Raw genomic sequence first — 26,245 nt, forward strand, 5'->3', positions numbered from 1 at the left:
ACTCTGAGTGGCAGAAAGTCAGACTCTTGACTCTTGCTCTTCGGCAAGGTCACAGGTGATCCTTGTGGCAAGGACCATTACATGTCGCTAGTCGGAGACCTGCATGTCCACTTTTGTGGGCTTAAAAGTCAAATAAACATTTAGATGTGCCTGAGAGAATGGAAGACAGCTGGAGAGAAGCAGATGGTACCTAGATGGACAAGGATGGGCAGAAACAAACAAACTAAAGGGGGAGCAGGGCTGGAGAGGTGGCTCAGTGCTTTAAGTGCACCTCCTGCTTTTGTAGAGGACAGAGTTCAGTTCCCATTGCCCATATAACAGCTCATATCCACCCATAAAAAACTGGCAAGATGATTCAACAGCTAAAGGTGCTTGCTACTCAGACTGATGACCCAAGTTGATCCCAGGACCCACATGGTGGAAGGAGAGAACCCACATGGGCACACATATGTGCACAAATAAAACACAAAAGGGCAGGAATACATCCTTCAAACAGTCCTAGATGGCCTGATAGGCAGGAAGAAAAGGGAATGCTTAGCTCAACCCATAATTCTTAGGATGCTGTCTTCCCGGAAGGAAGATAGACTTCAGCCAAGGCAGTAGATACCAAATAGAGCTGATCTGACGCCAGCCTCCCCTTCCTCAGGTCATAGAGTGAACTTTCCTTGGTGCTCATAATCTCCTCTGCTTCCTTTTAGCCTGATCTAGCCTGGTGATGGCCCCACTGGTTGCTGCTGTATCCAGTCCACGTGCCCGGCTCTTTGCCTATTTCCTTAGGCTGGGCACTCAGCAGACTGTACCCCTCCAACTGCACACAGGCGCTTGCTGCACAGCCAAGAACCACTATGAGGTGCTGGTGCTGGGTGGGGGCAGTGGGGGAATCACCATGGCCACTCGTATGAAGAGGAAAGTGGGAGCAGAGAATGTGGCCATTGTTGAACCCAGCGAGGTAAGTGTCCCTTGGCATGTGTGAGAGCGGGTATGTGTATGTGTTAGCCTGTGTGGGTGCATGGTTTTTTATGTTTTATGGTTAATGCTTTTCCTGGGCATAAAAAAAGGAGGTGGTGAGGGTCTGGGAGGAGTTTGGGGAGGGGAAAGAATATGATCAGAATATATTGTATGAAAACAATTCTTTTAAAATAATAATAAAAATGCATTGGGGGAAAGTGGAGGGTGCTTGAGCATGAGGCAAAACCTCGAAGCCTTTTGTGCCTCTTCAGTTCTGGCTCATTAGGGCTGCCACAGCCAATTACTGCAACGTGTGTGGTTAAAACAGCAAACACATGTTCTCTCACATTTTTTGAGGCTACTAGTCCCAAACTATTGACCGGGTCATGCTCCCTCTGAAGGCTGGGTGTGGGGCAGCAAAGGACTTGCTCTGCTTCCCCTCCTAGGTTCTGGAAGTTAGGAGCAATCCTTGTCAAGCCAGGTTTGCAATGGCATCTGCATTCTTGGTCCTTGTCTTTACATGATATCCTCTGGGTGTCTCTGTGTTGTGCAAATTTTAACCTTGGGGTAGGCCAGGGTTAGGAAAAGTGTACCCCATCCCCATAAAGTCCCAACAATAAACCAAATTTGACTGCAGAAATCAATGGGTTTCCTAGGGTTACTTACAGAGCATGGGGAAGGGGTTTTGGGCAGTAGAATGGGTGATCCTGAAGCAGTCTCCCTGGAAGGTCTGCATTCATCATGGCTGTGGGTTATAGAGCCCTTCCCTAGTCCTTCCATACCTGTATACTCTAACCTCTTCCTGGAATCCCCATGACCATATGCATTTCGGGCAGAGTTGTATACACTGGTTGGGTAGGGTGGCAGGATACTCAGTTGAGAGTTCCATGACACCCCCCCATCCCCTTATTCTATGAAGGAGTGTCAACAATCAACAAACCCAGTTGTGATGGTCTTGCTGACATCCTGAAGATGGTGGCAGTATGGCTCTGAGGATTATCCTGTACAACGTTGTCACTAGGTGTCCATAAAACCTTCTTACGAGGACACAATTTAAAGGATCTATGGTGCCCCTTATTCAAGTATGACCTCATCTTAACGTGACCAAATCTGTTTTCAAATTTAGTCACCATCAGCTGAACTGGGCTTTGAATATCAACATACATCTTTTAGAAGATGGTTCAACTCATGATAGCCTTCCACTCCAACCTTTTGTCCAGAGGAAAATCAGCAGGCAGCGCCCTTTCCCATGTCTGTGCTTTCCCGGAGAAAGGGGGATGAGACATGGGCAAGAATACCCCAGCAAAGCTGTCCAGGGGCTTAAGAAAGTTGGGTCGAAGGGGACTCTAAACGTCATGGGGAGAGCAGATACTTGGTCTGAGGTGGGAGACCAAGTGAAACACTGCTTCCTGGAAACAGTTTAAGATTACAGAAGCTTCAGAGAAATAGTCAAGACTTTTGGTGGTCTGCCTAATGTTTCCCCAAGGAGGAGCTAAGTATGGGCCAGCTGGGATATGTACCCATGGTAGAAGAAAGCCAAGTGGGCCCAGTGCCTGTTCTGAGGTGGGTGGGTAGGACAAGAAAGACATGTTCCTATTTTGTCAGTGAATGATACTTCCCTAGGACACGATACAGCCATTTTAACCCAGGAAGACCATCTCAAATGACAGTTGTCTGAGAGCTGTATCAGGTGGCTGTCTTCTCTGGTGCATACTGTATTGTGGCTGACCCACAGTGTGTCTCCCACTGGTACTTTTTGTTTTCTACTGTGTATAGCTTTTATGGGAACTGCACAGTCATTTCTCTCACTAAAATTCTCACCAGGTCCGACCCTGCTTAGCTTTGACGATCAGACAGGATCAGGTGTCTTTTTTGATGGATTGGCTGTAGGCCGGACAGTCATCTCTGTCCTGTCCTATGAGAAAGCACTCATGAGACCTTTCTTGAACGAGCTGGTCATGCTCAGGTTTTGGATGTCTGCTGTGCCTGATTGCTGGAGCTGATGTTTGTAGACTGAAGAAACCCTTGAGCTGGTGTTTTTGTTCCACTTTCTGTTCAAGATGGACTCAAAATTGATGAGCTCTCACAGCCGGAGATCTCTGTCCTCCTCTGTTAGGATCACAACCATTATGAGCTTAGGGAGATGACAAACTATTCTTCTATCCCCTTTACCACCCTCTGAATACTAGACTGCTCTGGCCAGCCAAACTGGCCAAAAAGACAGAGCATTTTGGCAACATGGAGAGATTTTGGTTTCTTGATCCACCCAAATGAGTGAACTCTCGCAGCCTATTAAATTAACCTGCCCTTTGCCCCAAGCCCAGAATTCTCACAATTAATGTAGATTAAGAATAGGCTGTCTCAAGCAAGAGTGCTGTAGAAGACTCTGAGAATTTGTTTGTGTTTTGCTTTGTGAAGAAGAGTATGGCACCTATGGGATTTGGGTGTAGAACCCCAGAGAAAGGAAAAGATAGATGAACCAGAAGCACCTACAGTCTTTTGTGGGAAAATAGTTTGAAGTTAGTGAGGTTTTGATGACTCCCAGAAATGACAGTGAGTTTTCTAGACTTGCCGTAATTTTCACATTCTTTGAAGGAACCATGTATTGCTTCTGGACTTAATTTTTCTTACTATCTATACACATAAGTTATGTACATAAATAGATATATATGGTCTGTCTGTATCTCATATATGTAATACATACATAATAAACCAAGTCAACGTTTAGCAATAAGAAATTGTGGCTAACCCAGTAGTCATTAATGAAAACTTATCATTTTTTTGTTGGTCTTAGAAGTACTCTTGGATGGTGATCTTTCAGAGTTAACGTATTAGAAGATGCAACAGTGGGGGATTAACCCTCTACGGACTTCTCTGTGCAATGCTCTAAGGGCCAGGAAGGGCTAATTGAGAGTCTAGTTGAAATAACTTCAGCTAAGCCTCTTTAGATACGGCTCCAATGGAAACAAACCTCCTTAACACTTTGTTTCTCAGAGACACTTCTATCAGCCAATATGGACATTAGTGGGTGCTGGTGCCAAGCAGTTGTCCTTGTCCGGCCGTCCCACAGTGAGTGTGATTCCATCTGGTGTGGAGTGGATTCAAGACAGAGTGGCAGAGCTGAACCCAGACAAGAACTGTATCCGCACCGACAATGGCAAGGAGGTAACCATCATGGCTGTTGGGTTTTCTTGTCTGAGGGTGGCATACCCATTCTCAAGCTGCACACTCTCACGGTAGAAGATGGCATAGGTACCCATGTTTATATTTACATCTCTGTGTTAAAGCTGCAAAAGATGGTGGTGTGTAGTAAATGGAAGATAGGTGGAAGGCTTGAGTGGTTTTGAATTAATAAACTAAAACAAGTATTTGTTGAACATCCACTGTGTGATTCAGTGGTCCTCATTGCTGAGTATAGAGTTGTGTGTCCGAATTTTTGTTGAACAAATGCTATTTCCACATGTTCAAATTGCAGGTACATTTCCCCCTTTCCTTTGAAGTAAGCTAGTATTTCTAACTGACACCTAGTTTTCCATAGGAGGTGAGTATTGGGAAATATCCACACCAGTCTTGGTAGGGGCACAGTTAGGGGAGTCCTGTGACTAAGGTTTGTCCCAGCACTGAGGGGGAAGTGATGTCCCAGAGATGAGGTTCAGAAGTGCTTAGCGCTGTTAAGATGTTACTTCCTACACTAGACCCGCAGGGTTTTCCACGACTCTTTTCTCCATATTCGATGGAGTAGTTGAGAGGACAGTGATGAGACCACAGATCCAGTGTCCAGTTGCAGTTTCATGTTCCTATCTGCCTCTGAGCCCAGAACAGCAGCGGCCAGTCACTTCTCCAGGGAACTCACCCTTGCCCCAGGCCCCTCCCAGAGTTCCCTTAGCACAGGGCCCATGATGCTTTATGGCAGTGGGTATGTTATACAGAAGCCAGGCCCTCCCTCACTTCACAAAACACCCCTGGAGGATAAAGGTTGCATCTCTCCTTGTAGTCCTAGAACTAGTAAGGAACCACCAATGCTTGCTGGATGAGTGGATATACAGGCAAACACTTTCGGTTGCTTGTGAGAAATAGAGTTTTATCAAAGTAGACAGATAATAACATCCATCCTGATCTGTATTCTGTGTCATTCAGAGAGTCAACACCTTGACATTCTTGGTTCTGTAGGAAATTTAGCCATTGAAGGACATGGGAAGGGGCAGGGGCCCTTGGGTCTGGGAGGATGCCCTACAGGGAAAACACAGGAACACTGTAATGGAATGATATTTTGCTCTACACACACCTTGGTGGTTTTATCAAAGTATAAAATCGATTATTTGTAAGGACTGGGCACAGACAAACTTGTGGGAGGGAGGTCATTAGGAAAGAATAAAGCCTAGCTAGAAAGGAGACAAAAAGCAAGCCTCGAGCTTTTAGAACGAGTTTCCAAGCCAGCTGGCCCCCACCCCAAGGAGCTGCAAAGCCTGTAGACATGGCTTTTGAGCAATTGCAGAGACCAGCATAGACCTTGCCAGAAGGCCAAATATGGACAAGTCTCCTCATTTCGTACAAGGGTGGGGATGTGGACAGGGTGAGGGATCCTGACACTAAGAACCTAGTAAATCAGAAGCTAAACCCTTGCAAAACTCCAGGTTCACCTACTAAACAAATGTCACATAGTAATTTAGAAATAGAAGTGTGCCAACAAAGGTTCAAAGATGACAAGCCCGCCTTCAGCCAATGACTAAGCTGTACTGGCTCATAGTGAATGCGCAGTCCACATTTCCTTTCCCCTTTTAATGTTCTTTATAAAACAGTAACAACACTTCTTGAGCATGCACCTGTGCAAGGCACTGCTCCATGTGCTTACAGGTTCCTGCTCATCGAGTGCTCAGAGCAGCTCAGCAAGGTAGGCACTGTTCTCATTTCACAAATGAAGAAGCCGAGACATGGCTTCCTTACAAGTATTGACTGCACACCTTCTACGTCCTAGATGTCAGTCTGGAGACTGAACATACAATGATGAGCAAGACAGAGAGTTTCTCTCTTTCAGGAACTCAGTCTGATGGGAAAGATAAGGGCTTCAGATAATCACACAAGAAATTACTAAGCCGCAGCATGACAAGAGGGAACCAATCAGGCTTGCCAGGTCAAGGGAGGCTTGCCTAAAGCGATCCTTTCTAAGTTAAAGGGTGAGTAGGCATTAGTTAGGGTTAGAGGTAGGAGCTACACGCAAATGCTTTCGGGGGGAAAAGGAAGCAGAGGCATTGGAGGAAACAGACACCAGTGTGGCTGGAGTAGGAGGGGTAAGAAGGAAGACAAGTTCAGAGAAGAATTAAGGCGTGTGGTCTAGAAAACACAAGTGTCAGAGACACAGTCTAGGTTGTAGAAGTGACGACAAGTCCAGTTTCTATCTAGTGTCTGTGGCAGGAGAAGGTAAACTAAGAACAGAATGATTTGGTAAATTGAATCATGTTTGCTAAAGAACACTGATTAACTTATGCAATCTGAAGAAAGCTCTCTAGGGACATGTCACAGAATTAAAACGAACTTAAATGAGCCCATCTGTGCTGAAAATTGTTAACTGGGTGACAAGAATCATAAATCCAAGATTCAGACACAGTGGGAGGATAAATTGAAGCCAACAAGATATTTCCCAGGAGATGTTATGTGCCGAGTTCTGATACTATCAGCTTATGCTGTACTCTGCTCAATAAAGTCCTGGAATAACATCCTACCTGATTCACCAACTTTTTCCCTAATCTCAAAAATAAGACCCTACAGTTTCCCCAAGCTTCTGAGCCTTAGAAGACACAAATGGTACATGGTTAGAACATCTACTAGAGTACTTATTCTCAAGAGATGTAAAAACTTGATAATCCTCAAGATAATGAACCTAATACAGAGACACTGAGGAATTCTCAGCTCTCCAAGGGGTCTACTCAATGAGGCAGGCTTGGTTGTACCAAGGAGCCATGTGTGGTATCAGGGAGAAGCCTCTTGACCTATGAGCAAAAGACTGATAGGTAAACAAGCCATGTACACACATGTACATATATTTACTTGTACGTGCTTGTATATGTGTATTCCTGCTGGGTGAAATGAAGAGCAGCTTTTCTGTCTTCCAGGGCAGGGCAGACTGACTCAGCAGTGGGTCATGTAGGAAGGAAGGAATGGAAAGTGGTGAATTGACCTTGAACTCAACATGAATCAACACTGCTGACTGTCACTGAAAAAGGCAAACGCAGCACCTGACTGTGAGAGAGAAAAGTCCTGCTGATTCTAGGCCATTCTGGAGTGCTCCTATCCCTTCTCCTGGGCACTTTGTTCATGATAACATTAATAACTCAAATGATAATCCAAGTAGGGCATCATCCCATACCCCAGACCTCTTGTCATTTCCATAGCTGGCTTCCCTACGGAACCAAGAATGTCAAGGTGTCGACTCTCTGTGGGCATAGCATACAGACCTGGACTTGTTTTTTCTGTTAACCTTGATAAACTTTATTTTTTAAAAATGAAACTAGAACTGTTCCTCCACATATGTATTCATCCAACAAGCATTGCTGGTTCCTCAATAGGTTCTAGGACTACAAGGAGAAGATGCAAACTTTATCCTCTAGGAGTGATCTGTGACATGGAAGAGAGCATGTCCACTGTCATAAGGCATCACGGGCTCTGTGCTAAGGAAGCCTTGGGAGGGGCCTGTGGCAAGGGTGAGAGGCACAGGGAAGCCTGGGCACCCTGGAGCCAAGCCTCCCTTTGGGCAAAATGGGTCCTCTTCAACAACTGCTAGACACCCCAGATAGAGTGAGACACTCTCAAGTCTTGGAGTCCATTCTCTTTAACTGAGGTTTGCTCAGCTTGCTGCCTGTCCCTTCTTAATTTGAGATCATGGAGATTCCCACCCATGTCTCCTTGCTGGGCTTCTGGTTCTTATCCATGTGTTTTCTGGTTTAGCTGTTTTTAAGGAATGTTCTTATACTTTGCATCCCTCTTACAGTTTCTTGTCCCAATGTGTCTGCCCCTTGATCCTAAACATATATATCCATTACCATATTTATCGATATCATTGTCTTCAGCATGAACAGTCACAATACCCACTTAAATCATTAAACATAAATATTGCATCCTTTTCAGTGACCTTTGAAGAAGTTTCTCAATTATGATATTGGTTCAGCTCATATTATAGATCAGATTCATATATTGCCCACAGATCTAACAAGAATTGACTATCTTTTGAGATTAGAAGTTGTTCTTACCCACTACAGTTTGAAAAAAAAATAAACTTTGCACAAAGGATTATCTCTTTGTATTCTCTGGTGTGTAAAATTATAGGCATCCCAAGCTTTCAGAGGCCAGGCAGAGGATTTTTGAGCCATGAGATATGAGGCTACAGAAAAGGAAGAAGGCTGATCAACTGTCGTGTGTATCCAACCCTTCCCACCCTGCCCGCCACCATCCACCTGGAGGCACTCACATTGATAAATGGAGGCACGGTGCTGATTTTTGAGCATTGGTCTAAACTATATGTCTTCTGATGTGTGTTGTAGATCTCCTACAGATACCTTATCATCGCTCTTGGAATCCAGCTGGACTACGAGAAGGTACAATCTTCAATTGTTGCTGTGCTGCACCCTCTAGTTTATGCTAAGACAAAACTAAAACACTGTATTCTTTCTTTACATTCATTTGTAATAGGGAAATGGTTCGGAGAGACTGGGCCCCACCGAGCCGTAATTATTTCTCAGAGACCTTTTAATGATGCCAATAAAATCTTCTCTAAGACCCTGTCAATAACAATGTGTTTTAGCTTTAAGCACAGCTCAGCATGCTTGTGCCCTAACTGTGTTTCCTGCAGAAACCTCCTCTTTCTGCACTCCCAGGAAGCTGGCCTTGTTATGTAGGTCTGGGCTGGCCCCACAAAGAACTGGGTTTCCTTTGCAAAGCAGATCTAGTTTGAGTTCGGAAGCAGACTGCAACAGCAGAGCACAGCAGTTAGTTCGTTAGACTCTGGAAGCGTATTTAGGGGTTATTATATAGAGACTCAAGTGTTTGGGGTATGAAGCGACCCACACAATATAAATGCGACCTAGAAGCTTTTTAGATGTGTTTTCAGCAAGCAAGGGAGCCACATGTTCACTGAGAATTGTGAGATTCCAGTTGGCTTTCCTAACACACTAGAGTAATCCCTTTGCTGTGATGATCCCCAGGAACGTGGTCGAGAGTTTTGAGGCAGTAGGACAAATACAGAAAGCCTGGTGGGGACACAGGCTGCAGATGTGGGATCCCACTTCAGGAGAGGTGGCCCGGCAAGGGTCTTTGGGCGTGTTTAGATGTGAAGAATCATGACATGCCTGGGGAAGGGTAGTGAAATGTGTCGAAATATGTTATATGAAAGTTCTCTAGTGACCTCCTTGCCTTGTGAGGAGGGTGGAAGAGGGCAGGATTGAGGATTTGTAGCTCCCTCTTGTGGCAAGCTAAGAAACAACAGTTTTTAAAGGCAGCCATTACTATGGAAATCCTACTACTCATCAAGAGAGATGCTGGGGACTGATAGTGATCCTTTACAACTTCTGATGAGGAAGGTATTTCTCCTCCTTTTTCATAGATGGGGAAACTGAGGCTAAGGGAATGTAACCTAACTGTGGCTAGCATGCTCCCAGGTATTCTTTGGCTGAAAATTCCAGAAAACTTCTCAAGTGAATGTAAAGCAAAAAAGAAGGCAATCATTTGCAGATATGAGATCCCCGTGGAGCACTAGGCAGGCATGTGATGGTCTCTGGCAGGCTGGATCTTCACTCCGTCTGTTGGAAGTACAGGGCTCTCATGCTTGACATGGACCATCTGTCTCTGCTCTTTCTCACGCCAGCTCCATTGAGTATCTTCAGCAGGGTGTCCTGCTAGTTCATTGGTCTGTCATGTGACAGGCAGGCTAGTCCTCAGCTCCCCAGCACACAGCCTACCTTTCTTTGTACTACCAAAGGGCAATTTCATTTCTTCTCTTCCCTGATCCTCATGTGTTCCCCTCTCGGCTCCCATCTCTCTGCCTCAGAATTTCCTGAAAGCAACTCTGATTGATGAGGGAGCATAAAACACACCTCATCACACAGAACTTCCTGGAAGGAATGTGGTTACCAGGTTGTGGCACCCTTTCTCTTAACAGTGGCTTTTAAGTACAAGGTAACTTACTCAGAGTCACAACACTGCTTAGTAGGAAAGGAGGGACAGAACCTGGATCTTCAGTATTCCAAAGTCCATGTGTTTAATGCTTCACTTTACTGCTTCACCAAGAGTTTGATATGCACAACCCGAGAGGTAATTTCAGTCTTATTGACATCATGGATGAATGGCTCTTGGTCCTGCCTAACTTCTCAGGAAGGCAAATGGTTCTCCTGAAGGCAGGTGTGGCTGGCATTCTGTCCTCACTCCGAAGGTGCGCAGAGCTGTATTTCAATGGCAGCCTCTTATCCAGGGAGGTGGGGTCGGGTTCTCGGAGGCTGAGCCCCCTCTGCAGCCTGACAGGTGACTTTAGGGGCCATGGCTGTGGTCTGGGCCTCTCATTTACCTGTCTGTCCCTGTGTGAGTACAGAGCTGATGCCGCTGTACTGTCTGAAGGGCTGGAGGCAAAGAACAAGGACTCTAAAGCACTGTGACAAATTTTTGTTTTTTTTTTAAATATGTAAATGTGCTTTCATCTCCAATAAATGGCAAATTTATATGTATACCAAAAAGTGCTTTAAAGTAAGCTTCTTTATTTTTTGCTGATGTACTTATTTCTTTTTTATTTTTGTTAATTAGTATGCATAATAATGGGTTTCATTAAGACATCACGTGTCTTTTCGCATTCTGCCCCACATTAGTTAGCAGGCCCCTTCCTCCCCTTCAATATTCCTTCCTTAGGCTTTCGTGTCCCAGGTAGCCATTACTTCTCTCCCTTCTCTTATGGCCTCTTCCTTTTCTCTATGGTTCCTTTTCCAATTCCTTCATGAACATACCACACACGTATGCGTGCGCGCACACACACACACCACACACACACATATCACACACACACCACACACACACCACACCCCTCACATCATACATACACACATACATACATACATACACACCACATACAAATATACCACACACACACTGTACACACACATGCACACCACACACACATATCACACACACACACACACCACACACATACCACACGCACACACACATACACACACATACCACAGACACACCTGTAAATGTAAGTCTAGAATATGTGTATTAGAAAAATATGGTATTTGCTTTTCAGAATTTGTTCATATTTTGCTCAATATAATGATCTACAGTTATATTAATTTTTCTTCAAATGTCATGATTTACTTTTTCTTCATGGCTGAGTAAAATTTCATTATCTATTTATCTATCTCACACTTTTTAATATATCTTTTAAAAGGCAAATTTCTGTGTGTTTGGTTGCAGATTAAAGGACTACCTGAAGGTTTTGCTTATCCCAAAATAGGGTCCAATTATTCAGTCAAGACAGTAGAGAAGACGTGGAAGGCCCTGCAGGACTTCAAGGAGGGCAATGCGATTTTCACCTTCCCGAACACTCCAGTGAAGTGTGCTGGCGCCCCCCAGAAGATCATGTACCTATCAGAAGCCTACTTCAGAAAGGTGTGTCTCTTTTCAGGACAGAGATGACAAGGGCAGGTGCCACCAACTGAGTACCTGCCACAAGTCCACTTTTCTCCCTGTCATCTGACCTCTGTATTTCTGAAAGTTTTGTTCCACGTGTACATAGTTACATAGCTGGGTGTGGAAGAGACCACCCATCATGCATAAAGCGGTTCTCATAAGTTAGAAGAGGTTTTTCTACAGACTTAAAAAGTATGGAGACAATCATACTGTACTTACAAAGTAGTCCATGTTAATAGTCCTTGTGACATACTTTAAAACTGAGTATAAATGTCTACTGGCAAACTGTGTTAGAGATTGTTTAAATACTTTAATATCTGTTGTTAGGCAATCAATTATAAATCACACACACACAGACTCTCAATTGCTTTTATTCAGTCTCAAGGTTATGAGTATTTTTCTGGCTTTTGATGCATGCATTTGCAAATAGACTAAATGCCAATTTTAAAGCTAAAAAATGTTCTCATGGAATTTCAGAGCTTTTGGAAAGAGTTTTTTTGGTCCTTTTTTGAAATGAGAGTCAAGGAGGTTTGCCCAAGTATCTTCTGTGTGAGAGCAGATGGCTGCCAGTGGAGTATACCCGGCATCAGGTAGTGTGTGTGTGTGTGTGTGTGTGTGTGTGTGTGTGTGTTGCTCTTTCCGGCCTTTACTGAGACATGACATTCTGCTCACTGAGGCATGGTTTGGGTCCAGCCATGGCAGGACCCAAAGCAACTTGTGCGTCTGTAAAAGGACGGAAGGGAGGAAGGGACGGGGATGACTTGAGGATTCTGGTCTTTGTTCTTGGAGCCTGGCAATGGGCACGTGCTCCTCTGAGCCCTGTCAACTGTGGTGATCGTGTAGGTGGGGAGCTAAGAGCCAGCTTCCGTGGTGGCTCCCGATGCTGAGGAAGTTCACTCAGGATTATAGGGTTGGTACAAGCCTTTGAAGTTCTACCATCTTAACTTCTGATAAAAAGCTGACACGATCTCTCCTGAGGGTTTTAATTCTGGTCTGGATGAAAAAAAAAAAAAAAAAAAAAAAGAAAGAAATGAAAAACAAAATGGCGGCTGCAGTAACCGCCTGGCTTTCTTGCCTTTTCCTTTTTCTTAGACTGGAAAGCGACCCCAGGCTAATGTCATCTTCAACACCGCTCTTGGAGCAATTTTTGGGGTTAAGAAGTATGCAGCTGCCTTGCAGGAGATCATCCAGGAGAGAAACCTCACGGTCAACTATAGGCACAACCTTATAGAAGTCCGAGCTGACAAACAGGAGGCAGTGTTTGAGAACCTGGACAAGCCCGGGGAGACGCAAGTGATTCCGGTGAGTGGGTGAGTGGCAGGTTAAGCGGGCTGCCTGGGGCACAAGAGACACAGTGGCCTTCACCACTTGCTGGGGGAGGCTGATGATGGGTGAGAAGGGGAACTGGAAGAGGCGGGAGGAGAGGGAGTGGGGCTTGTCTGCAGGAGGGAGTGGGGGGTGGAGCTTGTCTGCCGGGTTAAGTGATTTTTTTTTTTTTTTGTCTTTTTTCTTTCTTTTTTCTTTTTTGGTTTTTCAAGACAGGGTTTCTCTGGGTAGCTTTGCGCCTTTCCTGGAACTCTCTCTGTAGCCCAGGCTGGCCTCGAACTCACAGAGATCCCTCAAACTATTTCACTTGACTTTTTATTGCCTGGAGAGTTTAGGAAGGGCTTCCTCAACTGCAAGGCCCTGTGATGGTCTCAACCTTTGACATGTGAGAAACAGCCCTGTTTGTGAATGGGAAGGAAGCTGTGGGTCTCTCAAGCAAGACAGAGGTGTTTTTCACCTGTGGAAGAAGCTGTCTTTATACATCTTCCTCCCCCTGTGCAAACATTCGGCCCTTAAATTCTTTCTCAAGGGACACAGCAGGGCCACCACCTTCCTTGGAAAGATTCTAGCTGTATTGTGTGCTCTGGGTCTTGGGCACCTGTTTCCTTTCCCAAAAAGTGGGAATACTACTTTTGTAGAGGAATTATGAAGATGGAGCACAAGGTGCAATGGTGTTGGAGAATATTTGTTCACCGCATTCTGGCGGGAGCTATCGGCAGTGAGAAAGTGTGCTCACATTGTGCTTTGTATTTAATGACGAAGCGTTCCATAAAAAGGAATTTTGAATGAACCAGAGATTAGTCTTCTAAACATTAAAAATTTAAATTTGAGTCTTTTTAGCTTAAGCTCTTTTAAAAATCTACTGCACCCATTTTTCTTTCTTAAACAGAATACATTAAATATCATTAAAAATGTTACTGATGGCTCAGGGGCATACTTTAGAAATCCTTTATTTGGAAATATCCTCAAACTTGGAGGAGTTATAAAAACAAAAATGACAGAAATAAAATTGTGTTTGCCTTTAGCTAGATTCGCATACAGAATCTTATAGCAGTTGCTTTAGCTCTATTATTTGATTTCCTCTCAATCTCTATTTGTTAATTTTCCTAAATATAAGTTACATTCATCAAGCATTATTCTCCTTATCTCCAGATAATTTTTCTGATAAACTTCCTAAGATAAGGGTAATTTTTAAAATGAAACTATAGTAGTTCATCAGCTTAGTAAATTTGGCACATATGATATTTTTATTTACTACCTGTATCCAAATTTGTTGATCGACCCAATAGCTTCTACAGCATTCTTCCATCTCTAGTACAGTTAGTCTGATGTCTCTTTAGCCTCCTTTAATCTGGAGCATCTCCACAGCTTTTCTTTATCTCCTATGGCTCTGGCATTGTGGGACGAAATAACCTTCTAAACTTTCTCAGAAGCCTTCCTCATGTCAAGTGATGAGTTTTGCTTTGTGAGCATGGCACAGGTAACAGGGTGGTCCAGTGAATTGCCTTTGCAAGCATACAGGCTCCTCACTGGAGGTTTGCTCTGGTCTCGAGTCTAGATACTTTCTGGTTTCTCCACGGAATTACTATTCTCTTTCTCCTTTGCGAATAAGAAAGTCTTCAGAGAGACATTCTCAGGTCACGCATACACTCCATTCTTTAAAGTCTCACCTGACTTAGTCCCCGTGATAGTACCCATCTGCGTCACTTCCAGTGTGATGACCACAGTATGATTTTTTTTTTTGACCACAGAATTTCATCCACAATTACGAGTAAGGCATTTTGTCAGCAAGTGCCTTTCCTTTTATATTTATCGATTAATGACTGGCATGAACTCATGGATGCTCATTTTCTCCAATGTGTTAGTATTCATGAAATGCTTTTATAATTATTTTTGAAGTCAAATTGTCCCAGATTTGGTCAGAAGCCTCCTCAGACTGGCTTCCGTGTCCGCACAGCACACTTCTTTCTCTTTCCCAGCACTTGCGCGCTGTCTGCTGTTACATTTGGTCCCTGCTCGTCTGGTTCTGTCTCCTCCACTCCAGGGTCCTCACTGTGAACAGCTCTCATGCAGCTGTGTGCAAAGGGCCCACTGGAGTTTGTATGGCTACTAGTTATCATTTCACACAAGGCCCTCCCTCTGCTCTTCTCTATGGCTGTTGTTGAGATAGTGGCTTTGGTGTTTCAGTTTTCCAGGCTGTCAGGAAGTTGTGAGCTTTGGAGGGGCCTCCTACCTTCAGATTTTAAAACTTGCTGCTCTCAATTCTTTTTTTTTTTTTTCTTTTCTTTTCTGGAAAACAAGTGAGCCAAAATTGCGAATTTTATGCAAGTGGAAGTGAACGGGCTGTGAGTGACTTGACTGTCTAAAGTAAACCTCTGTGAGAAAAGTGTGACCTTGAGCAAAGGAACTTAATTTTGTGATTTTTTAAAACTGTGGTTTTCAGCTATGGTCTGGGGAGTTGAGGCTATGGATAGAGGCCTGGATGAATGAGTGGATGTTTTCTTTTTACCAAGTTTGTAAAGTAGAAAGATATTTATGTCACCTTTGAGTGATAAGATTTCAGCTCAGATATTTCAGTTATGCTTTTAGCCTATGAATATCAAAAAGCTTACTGAAGGCTTTCAAGTATCTGTTCTCAGTGCTGGAATTACCCAGGGAGCTTTTAAAATGTGCTGATTCCTGGGTCTCCATAACACAGATTTTGATTAATTGGCCTGAAGTGTGGACTGAGGATGGCTGAAGACTGAGTTTCAAAAATTGCCCTAAGACTCTCTCATGTTCAACTAAGGCTGAGAATGGCCATGTAAGAATTAATGTTCCCTAAAGCTGAGTAGCCTTGGATACTTTATAAACAGTATGTTAAATGGTCCAGATTTCTCCATGATCACTGACAAACAGACCTGGTGTCAGGGACTCATGCCCTCAAAAGGCCCCTCAAGTGAATAATGTGCAACACTTTCCTGAGCTGAAGTAATCCTGTAACTGACTGACAGTTTGGATAAATACAACTCAGCTTTTTGATTTCTGGCCCCTCAGTGATTGTTCAGTCCAGATGAGGGTACTGGACACTAGGGGCTGTTGACTATCACAAGGTTGAGATAACCTTAACATGTTAATATTTTTACCCTGGTGAAACACGAATATTCGAGTGTATCCTGAAGTAGACCTGTGTGGTGATATTTTATTTGTTCTGAAATGTGGTGATATTTTATTTTTATTTTATTTGTGATTTAATGAATGAATGAATAAATAAATAAATAAATAAATAAAGCTTGCCTGGAGATCAGAGGAAATAGCAAGCCATTTTAAGTGAACAAAGAAGTCAGGCCTTTAATCCTATCACTTAGCAGGCAGGATCTCTGTGTGTTCAAGGCCACACTGGAAACAGAGCCAGGTGTGGTGGCACATGGCTTAATTCCAAAACTAGTTAACCATAGAGGTCTGGAGGTCTATACAGACAGACAGAAAGTGACAGAGCTATGTAGGAAGAGGAAGTGATATGGCTGGGATAAGAAAGCCAATGAGAGAACAGAATAGAAAAGGCATATAAATGCAAGTATACAGGAAGAAGGTCTCTTTTGGAAGCTGCGAAGTTGGTGAGGTGAGGTTAGCTAGTGGTTTGTCCTATTACTCTGATCTTTCTCTAAGGCTTTCACCCCTATATTTGGCTCTGTGTTTTTTATTTATTAAGACCATTTAGAAATTTGTTTACAATTGGCGCCCAACATGGGGCACCATTTGTAGCTGAAAGTTTACTTAGATCTGAACGGCTGTGGGACTGTGGGGCCGCGGGGCCACAGGAGCTGGGCAGAACCAGAGAAAACTTTCAACTACATACCTGATGATACATTGAAGTTGTGACATGGAATTGTAAAATAAAATGAATAAAAGATATGACCTACAGAAAGTAGAAGAATATTATGTAAATAAAAAATTTAATGAATGAGTGGAAGCCTCAGCACAGGATCATCAAGGACAGCCTTCATTGATGTTTGGGAAAAGAAAACCCACCCCTATATTCAACACTACTTAATAAACCTAAAGTTAGACAAGATCCCTTTTTACTTCTCCAAGGTGTCAGAGAATTTTATCACTCAGTCTGTCAATTCATGCTGGTGACTGGCACTTTTCTTTATGTGTTTTGAGAGCTGAGTTGGCTCTTAACATAATATTTACAAGTTTCAGAGACTAAACATCTCCTTCCAGAATACAACAAAAGAACCAAACCAAGACAGTACTGAGTTGACAGCTGAGGGCCAGAGAAAGATAGGCAATATATGCTACTTCTCAGTTTTTAGCAAAAAATGAGAGTATCAATGGATTATTTCAGAATATTTAGTGAATTCTATTTCGAAATATTGGGTTCCCCATCTCTTCTGTTGAAGGGACATGGGATCAGTAAAGGCAGACCATATCAACCTGAGAGGACAATTGTTTAGTTTCTCATCATCCTCCACAGTAGCACATAAGGTCTTGGGGAGTATATGGATTGGGATAAACACTAATGCATAATGCTCCCTGCAGCCATTTTGATGTACAAAACGTGGAAGATAGAGAAAAGCTTGTGGGCTGTAGAGACATTGAAGAGATGAAAATTTGGATGTTCTTGTTTTGTGTAGTATGAAATGCTTCATGTCACACCACCTATGAGCTCACCAGATGTCCTCAAGACAAGTGCTGTGGCGGATTCTGCTGGCTGGGTGGACGTGGATAAAGAGACTCTGCAGCATAAGAAATACCCTAATGTGTTTGGCATTGGGGACTGCACCAACCTTCCGACTTCAAAGACTGCTGCTGCAGTAGGTAGGGTAGCCAGCTCTGAGTCTCCTCTCAAACTGACATCTCCTCAAGGTTCCATCAAAACAAGAACAGAAGTCTATCACCAGCTTTCATAACTTAATAATTTTAATAGTGTTATATTCAAGAATAGAAGCTTTTGTGGTTTAAAAATGACTTTGGCTTCCTTAAGGGATGATCACATGATCAATGAACTTGGTGTTGTATGGAGAAGGAAGTAGCTTTTAAAGGCTTTGCCAAAATACTAAAACTCTGTCCTCACTGCTCATAGAGACTGCTGTCAGGGCAAGAATGACCTGAAAGAGGGTGACACTTTCCCAGCTCTCTAAGTTCTACTCCTTTTCTGATTGCCATGCTTACATCTCTGGTACTCTTGTCCCTTGGTACCAGGCAGGTTGGCTATTTTTCTTCTGCCTAAACCACTATAAAGCTAGGGAGGCATTTGTTTCCCTAAGAAACACATGCAAGTCAATGAAAGCTTGCAGACCAGAAAATTGTTCTGTATAGACAAGCACAGTGGAGCATGCCCTGATTGGTACACGATTAAGGCCTCAGCCTGGAAAACTAAATTTCTTTACCTAGATGTTCTGCACTAGCAGTGATGGGAAGAATTGCCTTTTAGATTCTGTCTTCTACAGAGAGGAGCTGTCTTCTGTGGATGCCATAAAACATGGACCTCCCAGCTGAGGGGACGGTAGTGTTTTGTGTGAATTAGACACCTGTGGAGCATGCTGTGTTACTTTCATTTTCTAAATATTAAGAAAGACTTTCTATGAGATCTACCAAATGTCTTTTTCATTATCAATGATATTATCTCCCATCTCTTGAAATCCAAAATCTCAACTAATGAAAAAAATTGAAAAAAATTACATATTTGATTTACTACTCTTTAAACTTTCATATGTTTTTTATGAGTCATTTGTAGGATAGATCGATCTAGATCTATCTATCTAGTTTGGCTTCAGCCAGGCAATACTTAGAGAGGAAAACCCAGTATTTGCCTTAGTGAGTATGCCTGAGGCTACCAATCTAGGCTGTCTGTGAACAGGGACATGCGGTGCCATAGAATATGGCATCCAGACCAAATTGACAGCCACCAACCCCCAGGAGTAGGGGGAATAGGATTTGGGTAGAGCTACTCTTATCATCCTGTTAGGACTGGGTCCTTAATTTCAAACTAATAGTGACAGTTGTGTGGCTTTTGATGAATTGAGAGCCTCCTTCTGATGGTCAGAACTTCAAGTAAAAGAAGAATCATACTCTGCTCACAATCTAGAGGTGTGGGGTTGTGATCTTGGGGGGAGTCAAATTACCCTTTCACAAGGGTCACCTGAGACTATAGGAAAACACAGACATTTACATTATGATTCAAAACAGTAACAAAATTACAGTTATGAAGTAACAACAAAAATAATTTTGTGGTTGGGAGTCACAACATGAGGAATTTATTAAAGCGTCAAACCATTAGGAAGGTTAAGAATCACTGCTCTAGAAGGATGGGGATAGAGTCACCATTCATTTGTTCATATTAATGTTATATGCAAATGAGTTTTCATGGAAAACCTGAGGCTCTTGCTTTCCATTCTTTTATAGCTGCCCAGTCAGGAATCCTTGATAGAACAATTTCTCTGATTATGAAGAATCAAAAACCCACAAAAAAGGTTTGTATGCCTATAGGAATTACTGCTTCATTTATCCTTTCTGTATGAAGGTAGTGTTCTTCCACAATTTTGGTACTTTCTTATTAGTTTATTCCATATGGGGACTTTAATTTTTTGTCTTTAGTATTATATTTCATTGGATAATTTGCATTTTTCATGGTCCAAAAAACTAGAACATACACACAAAAGAAAAAAATTATAGTCAGCCAGCAAATAAATTATAAAGTCTCCATATATTACCATGACAGAAAGTAATTCTTACTCATTCTCACAATTTCAGTATGATGGCTACACCTCGTGTCCCCTGGTGACTGGCTACAACAGTGTGATTCTTGCCGAGTTTGACTACAGAGCCGAGCCTCTGGAAACCTTCCCCTTCGATCAGAGTAAAGAACGACTTTCTATGTACCTCATGAAAGCTGACATGATGCCTTTCCTGTATTGGAATATAATGCTAAGGTGGGTGCCTCATCTGGTGCCTGTGCAGAGGGTACCAACTTGTGCATGGGGTTGGGGGCTGTTTCTGGGATCCTTCCAGCTTCTACTCAAATCAGAACTTGCTAATGGGACCTACTCTACTGTAGATATAACCAACCGTCTTATTAAATAAGAAACACAGAGCCAATACAGAGATGAAAGCCAAGAGGTCAGAGCAATAGCTAAGAGCTAAAAACCTTACCCTTCACTGTCGCTGTACCTCTCCTTAAGAGAGCTACTTCCTGTGTCTGTCTTTTTTTTTTATAGAGTTTCTGTTCTGCCTTCTCATTGGTTGTAAACCCAGCCACATGACCTCCTAGTCACTGCCTGTCTGTCCAGACCTCCAGGTCTTCTATGGTTGGTATTGAGATTAAAGGCGTGTGTCTCCAATGCTGGCTGAATCCTTGAACACACAGAGATCTACCTAGCTCTGCCTACCAAGTGCTGGGATTAAAGGCGTGCACCACCACCGCCCAGCTTTCGCTATGGCTTGCTAATAGCTCTGACCCCCAGGCAACTTTATTTATTAACATACAAGTCACATTTCAGTACAAATAAAATATCACCATACTCTACTGTGCCATTTCTCAAGAATTGTTGGTGGCCCTTAAAGGACTCCCGAGCCTCAGCCCCACTTGGGGAAAGTTTGCAGTATCTCCCACTTGTGGTGGGGGTGCCACTCTCCTCTTCGTTCATTGGAGGAACCAAATCTCCTATCTTCCACTCTCTATTCCCTTTTTGTTCCTAGCTAAATTAGATAAATAATGTTGCTAGGGATAATACTATAATAAAAACTGTTTTCACATGCCAAATACTTTCTAATCTGCTACCTTTCTTTGGTTTTTATTATGTTTGAGAAAAATTAAAAGTAATTAAGAGAACAGAGATAGACTCCAGTTCTGACTTACTTTTGAATGACGTTTCTACCACTTAATAGCTGAGCAAGTTGATTAGACGACGTTTAGTTTCTTATCTGAGAAATGAACATAACATTAAGGAGATATTACGTGCAGAGGCAGACAATGGGAGGCATTCAATAAGTAGACTACTACAAATGAATAACTCTTCCTCTTCGCTATAAAAAAAAATTCTTTGCCTTTTCCAGACACCTATGAGATTGGTAATGTCAGGGTATCTACACCAGTGATCCTCAATCCCGGATGGTTCTGGGGACATTTTGAGGTATTTAGAGACAATTTTGGTTGTCAAAACTGGAAGGATGCTGTTGACAGCTAGTGAGCAGAGGTGTGGGATATTGTAGTGCACAGGGCAGCCCCCATGATAAGGAACCACTGGGTCCTAAGTGCCAGTGAGGTTGAGAGACTCTGCCCCCTTTGAAGTCAGGAGGTAAAGCAAAGCAGACAGCAGTTTTCATGGAGCAGCTGCTTCACAGGGGTCTTCTGAGTTGAGTCAGCATGCTGGGCTCACACAGCAAGTTCAGTGTCAAAGCTAGGCCTCAAGGCGGTTGTCCCAGTCATGAGATTTTTCCACCTCAGTAGACATGTCTTGCCTTATGTGCTGATAGGCATCCCTTGTGACTTCTCATAGCATGGTGTCGGCTGATGTCACTCTACCCATTTTGTCTTCATAGTCTCTCTGTTTTGCTTCTTACAGAGGCTACTGGGGAGGTCCAGCCTTTTTTCGAAAGCTGTTTCACCTGGGCATGAGTTAAGGTTGGCTCAGAGCTTGCTCTCCTTGGATGGCTTCTGGACCAAAATCACAGTTACTGATTGACTATGATGGACATGGAGGGCTCAGAACTTCTCCCTGTAAAGAATTTCTTAATGGATGTGATGACCTTTCTAGACCACGGAGTGGCTATCATGTGGGCAGCCCAGAATGGGCTTGATTCTTTGGAGATATTAAAATGTAATAATAGACTTCTATTTTCCAAATAAAACTTTGTCAAAAAAACCCAACTTTGTTATTGATTGACTTTTATGAGAAAATATCTTGCCTAGTAGAAATGGGGAGCTGCAGTACTTGGGAGAAGAAGCTGGTGCTGGTGGGATAGCTTCCTTGTTGTCCACCTCGTACAGCTGGCATTAGTTTACAGAGACTGAGTCCTGAACAGAATGATCCCATGACATTATTGAAAGACTGTCACAGGCCTACACACTGCTGCTTAGAACTCCTGCTGCGGGAGCCAGCATGGAGATCTGAGAGTCCAGATGCCTCCCCTTGGGTGCCTCAACTCTTTGAGCTGAGTCTGTGCTTTTCCAGCCAGAGACAGGCACTGTGGTTCCTAATCTCTGCCAATCCCTTGATATAGGGTCCTCTACTGGGCAGTTTTGGCTCTGGGAGCCCTATCACCTTGGTTGAACCTAAGGTATTTTTCCCTCTTTCTTTTTATCAGGGGTATTGCCCGCATCATAGTCTGAAGGCCAGCCTTACCCCCTTCACTTTCCTTCTTCTCTGTTCTGCAGGGCATTTCCCCTACTAGATTTCTCGTTAACCTAATTCTCTTATGGCACCCAAGTTTCCCAGAGAACTTACACATACATAGTGATGCTGGATTTGCCCAATAAAGTGTGAGTGAATTTGCACTGGAAACAGTTCCAGTTTGTTTGGAGCTCAATAGTAGCTCCAAAATGATTTTCTCCCAATCAGTTGGTTGTGGAAGTTTAGTTTCAGTCAGTCTAGGATTTTAAAAGCATGTATATTTCATATTCATAAATACGTTTGATTTTTTATAACACTTTAGAATTGAAACCATTTTTATTACTAAGTTACCATTTAGTTACCAAGTCTCTCTGGGTACTTGAGTTCTCTTTATGACTCTAGAAACCCCATTCAGACATTTATTCATTCAACCAATATTTACTGAACACCTACTAGTTGCTAAGTACTATTTCAGTTCAGGGGATGCAGTGAGGAACCAGAGGGGTAAGGACTCTGCTCTTATTTTTGTGGCCTTTGTGATAGTGTCTTCCCTGGGATACCAGGGAGCTTGCTGAATTAGACAAGACTTGATTTGGGAGGACACTTTCCTTTTAACTCTGGGGGAGAGTCGAACACCAACCTAGTAGGAGGCCCTAAGCTGATGGAAGCAGAAGACTTTCCCAGGAGTTGACCATGCGTCGGTCACTTTCCTGCTTAACACTTGTCCTGGCCCAGACATCCATGGCAGTCCTTTCACTCTCCAGGATGTCTCTGTTTGGACAATAGCCTGGACTACTCCCTTATTCTGCTTCCAGGATGGCTAAGTCATGCTGCCCACGGTACTCATACCAGGCTGGCCACTTGCCTTCATGTGGTGCACACAAAACAGAGAAGGCACTGTCCTGTTAAGGTCTCCAGCTGAAGTCAGAGAAGCCCTGTGCTCCCCTGGAATCCCTGCAGCCTGCCTGTGCACTCTTGCATAGAGTATGGGTTGTGAGTTCACTCCATAACATTCTTCACTACAGATTCCAAGAAGACCTGGGAATAATTCAGAAGGGATTGACTCCCTGGATGTGGGAAGAAATGCTAGTAAAGATGGGGCGTGCTTCCTGGTAATGGCTGAGCCTCTTGGTGGAGGAAATTTGAAATCCTCTGCAGACTTAACACAACCTCCTGGGTCTGCTTATGCTAATGTATTCTGAGCAAATCCCCCAAACAGGGAACTACTTCAGAGATCATGTATACCAGAGTAACTTATTGCTGCTGCTGCAGGAACTGTGACTCTACTGGTCCATACATCGGTCTTCAGTTTTCAGCTTCCCAAGCTGGAGAAGATAACAACTGTGCTCAATTCTAGAAAAGCTTAGCCTTTGAAACCTTCTCACTTTATTTGACCAGTATGGGGTTGGTCAGAGGAGAGGGCGTTTTTGGAATTGTCTTTAAATTAGGAGCAGGGGTTAGGAAAATGAGAATGAGGCTTGGCGTGGGGTAGGGGTGCAGGTTTCTTGACGGGCAGTGTATTTGGGTGGGACTGAGTCACAGGTTCTCCTGGTAGACATATGCCTCAGACACGTTCCCTCAGAATTCGGAAGTGACAGGGCTGAGCCTGCTGAATGGAGACCCCTTTTTACCTCTTGTTACCTTTGCCTTCAGAGAGTCTTCCTTCTGATGCCTAGATCTGGAGTTACAGATGGCTATGCACCATGGCGCGGGTGCTGGGAATAGAATCTGGCTCCTATCAGCCCTGGGTTGTGTGAAGTGATGGAACTAGGTCATCGTTTAGAGATACAGGGAGAAGGCTGGATTCAAGTCAGCTAGGGAAGGCCAAGGTTTGAGGTTTAGATTTCTTTCTTTTGTATAATGCCATGTAAAAGTGTTCCTCATGTAAATTTTGTAGAAAATGTAAAGAGTAGAGACAAAAGGAATAAAAGTAATTACTTTATCCAATAGCAAGTAATGACAGCAAACAGCAGGTAGGTGTCTCTCTTTTGGCTTAATATTACAAATAAGGTTCAGACTGAACAGGTTATATTTAGGAGTATATACGTATAAACATGTGCGTCTGTGCACGCACTAACAATTAGTGAAAGAAGAGGCCATGGATTTGAAGGAGGGTGGGGAGTAGTATATAAGAGGCTTTGGAGGGAGCAAAGGAAAGGGAAAAATGGTGTAATTAAATTATAATCTCAAAATAAATTTCAAAACAAATTATTGTTCTTTTTGAGGAGGGCGGCTTTTGTAATTCAATATGTAAAAGCAGCCCATGTTATGAAAAATGTACTGGAGCCTTCTGAACTGATTTAATTAATTTTTTCCCCCTGTAGTTCTGGGAATTGAATCCAGGGCCTTGTGCATGTCAAGTAAACACGCTACTACTCTGAGCTATGTCCCCAGCTCTCTGATCTGATTTTCTCCTTCATACCCGGAGACCATAGGGCTTTAACTCAAGGTAGACTTATTTTGATCATCTCAGTCAGGAAGATACAAGAAAAATTGTTTGGGTAAGATGAGGCTTACTGATTAGGTTAATAAAAATTAGATCTGTCTGTTTGCTTAACTGCCAGAAAGCTAAGGGAAGTGCTTCTCCACGCGATGGAAGAATTTAAGGCCAGTCTATGCAGTAGATGGAAAGATCCCATGAGGCTGAGAAAACAGGAGATGGAGGCTAATTTTCTATTCCAATATTGATTAATCTTTTGTATTTATTAACACGTTCCTGTGTGTGTGGGTGTGAGTGCCACAGCACACATATGGAGGTCAGAGGTCAGTATATAGGCACTGGTTTTTTCTTTCTGTCCTGGAGATCAAACTCAGTTGGGCAAGCTTGGCAGCAAGCACCTTTACCCACTGAGTCATCTTGGTGTATTTCCTAAACTTGTCTTCTGACCTGTACCTGCATGCTGTGGCACACATGCACACATGCTTGCTCTGGTGTGTGCTCTCACTCATGGAATGCTGTGGCACACGTGCACACATGCTGGCTCCTGTGTGTGCTCCCACTCATGCATGATGTGGCACACATGCACACATGCTTGTCCCCGTGTGAGCTCTCACTCATGCATGCTGTGGCAAACATGCACACATGCTTGCTCCCGTGTGTGCTCTCACTCATGCATGCTGTGGCACACATGCACACATGCTTGCTCCCGTGTGAGCTCTCACTCATGTATACTGTGGCACACATGCACACATGCTTGGTCCCGTGTGTGCTCTCACTCATGCATGCCGTGGCACACATGCACACATGCTGGCTCCCATGTGTGCTCTCACTCATGCATGCTGTGGCACACATGCACACATGCTTGGTCCCATGTGTGCTCTCACTCATGGCATGTCGTGGCACACATGCACACATGCTTGCTCCCGTGTGAGCTCTCACTCATGCATGTTGTGGCACACATGCACATATGCTTGCTCCTGTGTGTGCTCTCATTCATGCATGCTGTGGCAGACACACACACATGCTGGCTCCCGTGTGTGCTCTCACTCATGCATGCCGTGGCACACATGCACACATGCTTGCCCCCGTGTGAGCTCTCACTCATGGCATGCTGTGGCACACATGCACACATACTTGCTTCTGTGTGTGCTCTCACTCATGCATGCCGTGGCACACATGCACACATGCTTGCTCCCGTGTGAGCTCTCACTCATGGCATGCTGTGGCACACATGCACACACACTTGCTTCTGTGTGTGCTCTCACTCATGGCATGCCATGGCACACGTGCACACATGCTTGCTCCCATGTGTGTTCTCATTCATGGCATGCCGTGGCACACATGCACACATGCTGGCTCCCATGTGTGCTCTCACTCATGGCATGCCGTGGCACACATGCACACATGCTTGCCCCCGTGTGTGCTCTTACTCATGCATGCCGTGGCACACATGCACACATGCTGGCTCCCATGTGTGCTCTCACTCATGGCATGCCGTGGCACACATGCACACATGCTTGCCCCCGTGTGTGCTCTCACTCATGCATGC

At 43.7% G+C, this 26,245-nt stretch overlaps 1 protein-coding gene across 3 annotated transcripts in view; it reads left to right on the plus strand.

The window, feature by feature from the left end:
• Sqor (sulfide quinone oxidoreductase) overlaps positions 1 to 21,782 on the plus strand; it is a 41,958-nt gene extending 20,176 nt beyond the window's left edge. For 2 of the 3 annotated variants that reach the window (XM_052725382.1, XM_052725381.1), the window contains exons 2-10: positions 699 to 949; positions 3,943 to 4,113; positions 8,484 to 8,537; positions 11,398 to 11,592; positions 12,706 to 12,915; positions 17,559 to 17,742; positions 19,330 to 19,397; positions 19,678 to 19,856; positions 21,489 to 21,782. In XM_052725382.1, the coding sequence (XP_052581342.1) occupies positions 716 to 949; positions 3,943 to 4,113; positions 8,484 to 8,537; positions 11,398 to 11,592; positions 12,706 to 12,915; positions 17,559 to 17,742; positions 19,330 to 19,397; positions 19,678 to 19,856; positions 21,489 to 21,546 (1,353 nt within the window). In that variant the 5' untranslated portion in view covers positions 699 to 715 and the 3' untranslated portion in view covers positions 21,547 to 21,782. Of the gene's footprint in view, positions 1 to 698; positions 950 to 3,942; positions 4,114 to 8,483; positions 8,538 to 11,397; positions 11,593 to 12,705; positions 12,916 to 17,558; positions 17,743 to 19,329; positions 19,398 to 19,675; positions 19,857 to 21,488 lie in introns of those variants that run through there. The other variant, XM_052725383.1, reaches the window with a different exon arrangement.
• Positions 21,783 to 26,245: the final 4,463 nt, after the last annotated feature.

This window comes from Peromyscus californicus, unplaced genomic scaffold, assembly GCF_007827085.1.
Source record: "Peromyscus californicus insignis strain IS unplaced genomic scaffold, ASM782708v3 Scaffold_7__1_contigs__length_154581171, whole genome shotgun sequence".
Taxonomy (NCBI): Eukaryota; Metazoa; Chordata; class Mammalia; order Rodentia; family Cricetidae; genus Peromyscus; species Peromyscus californicus.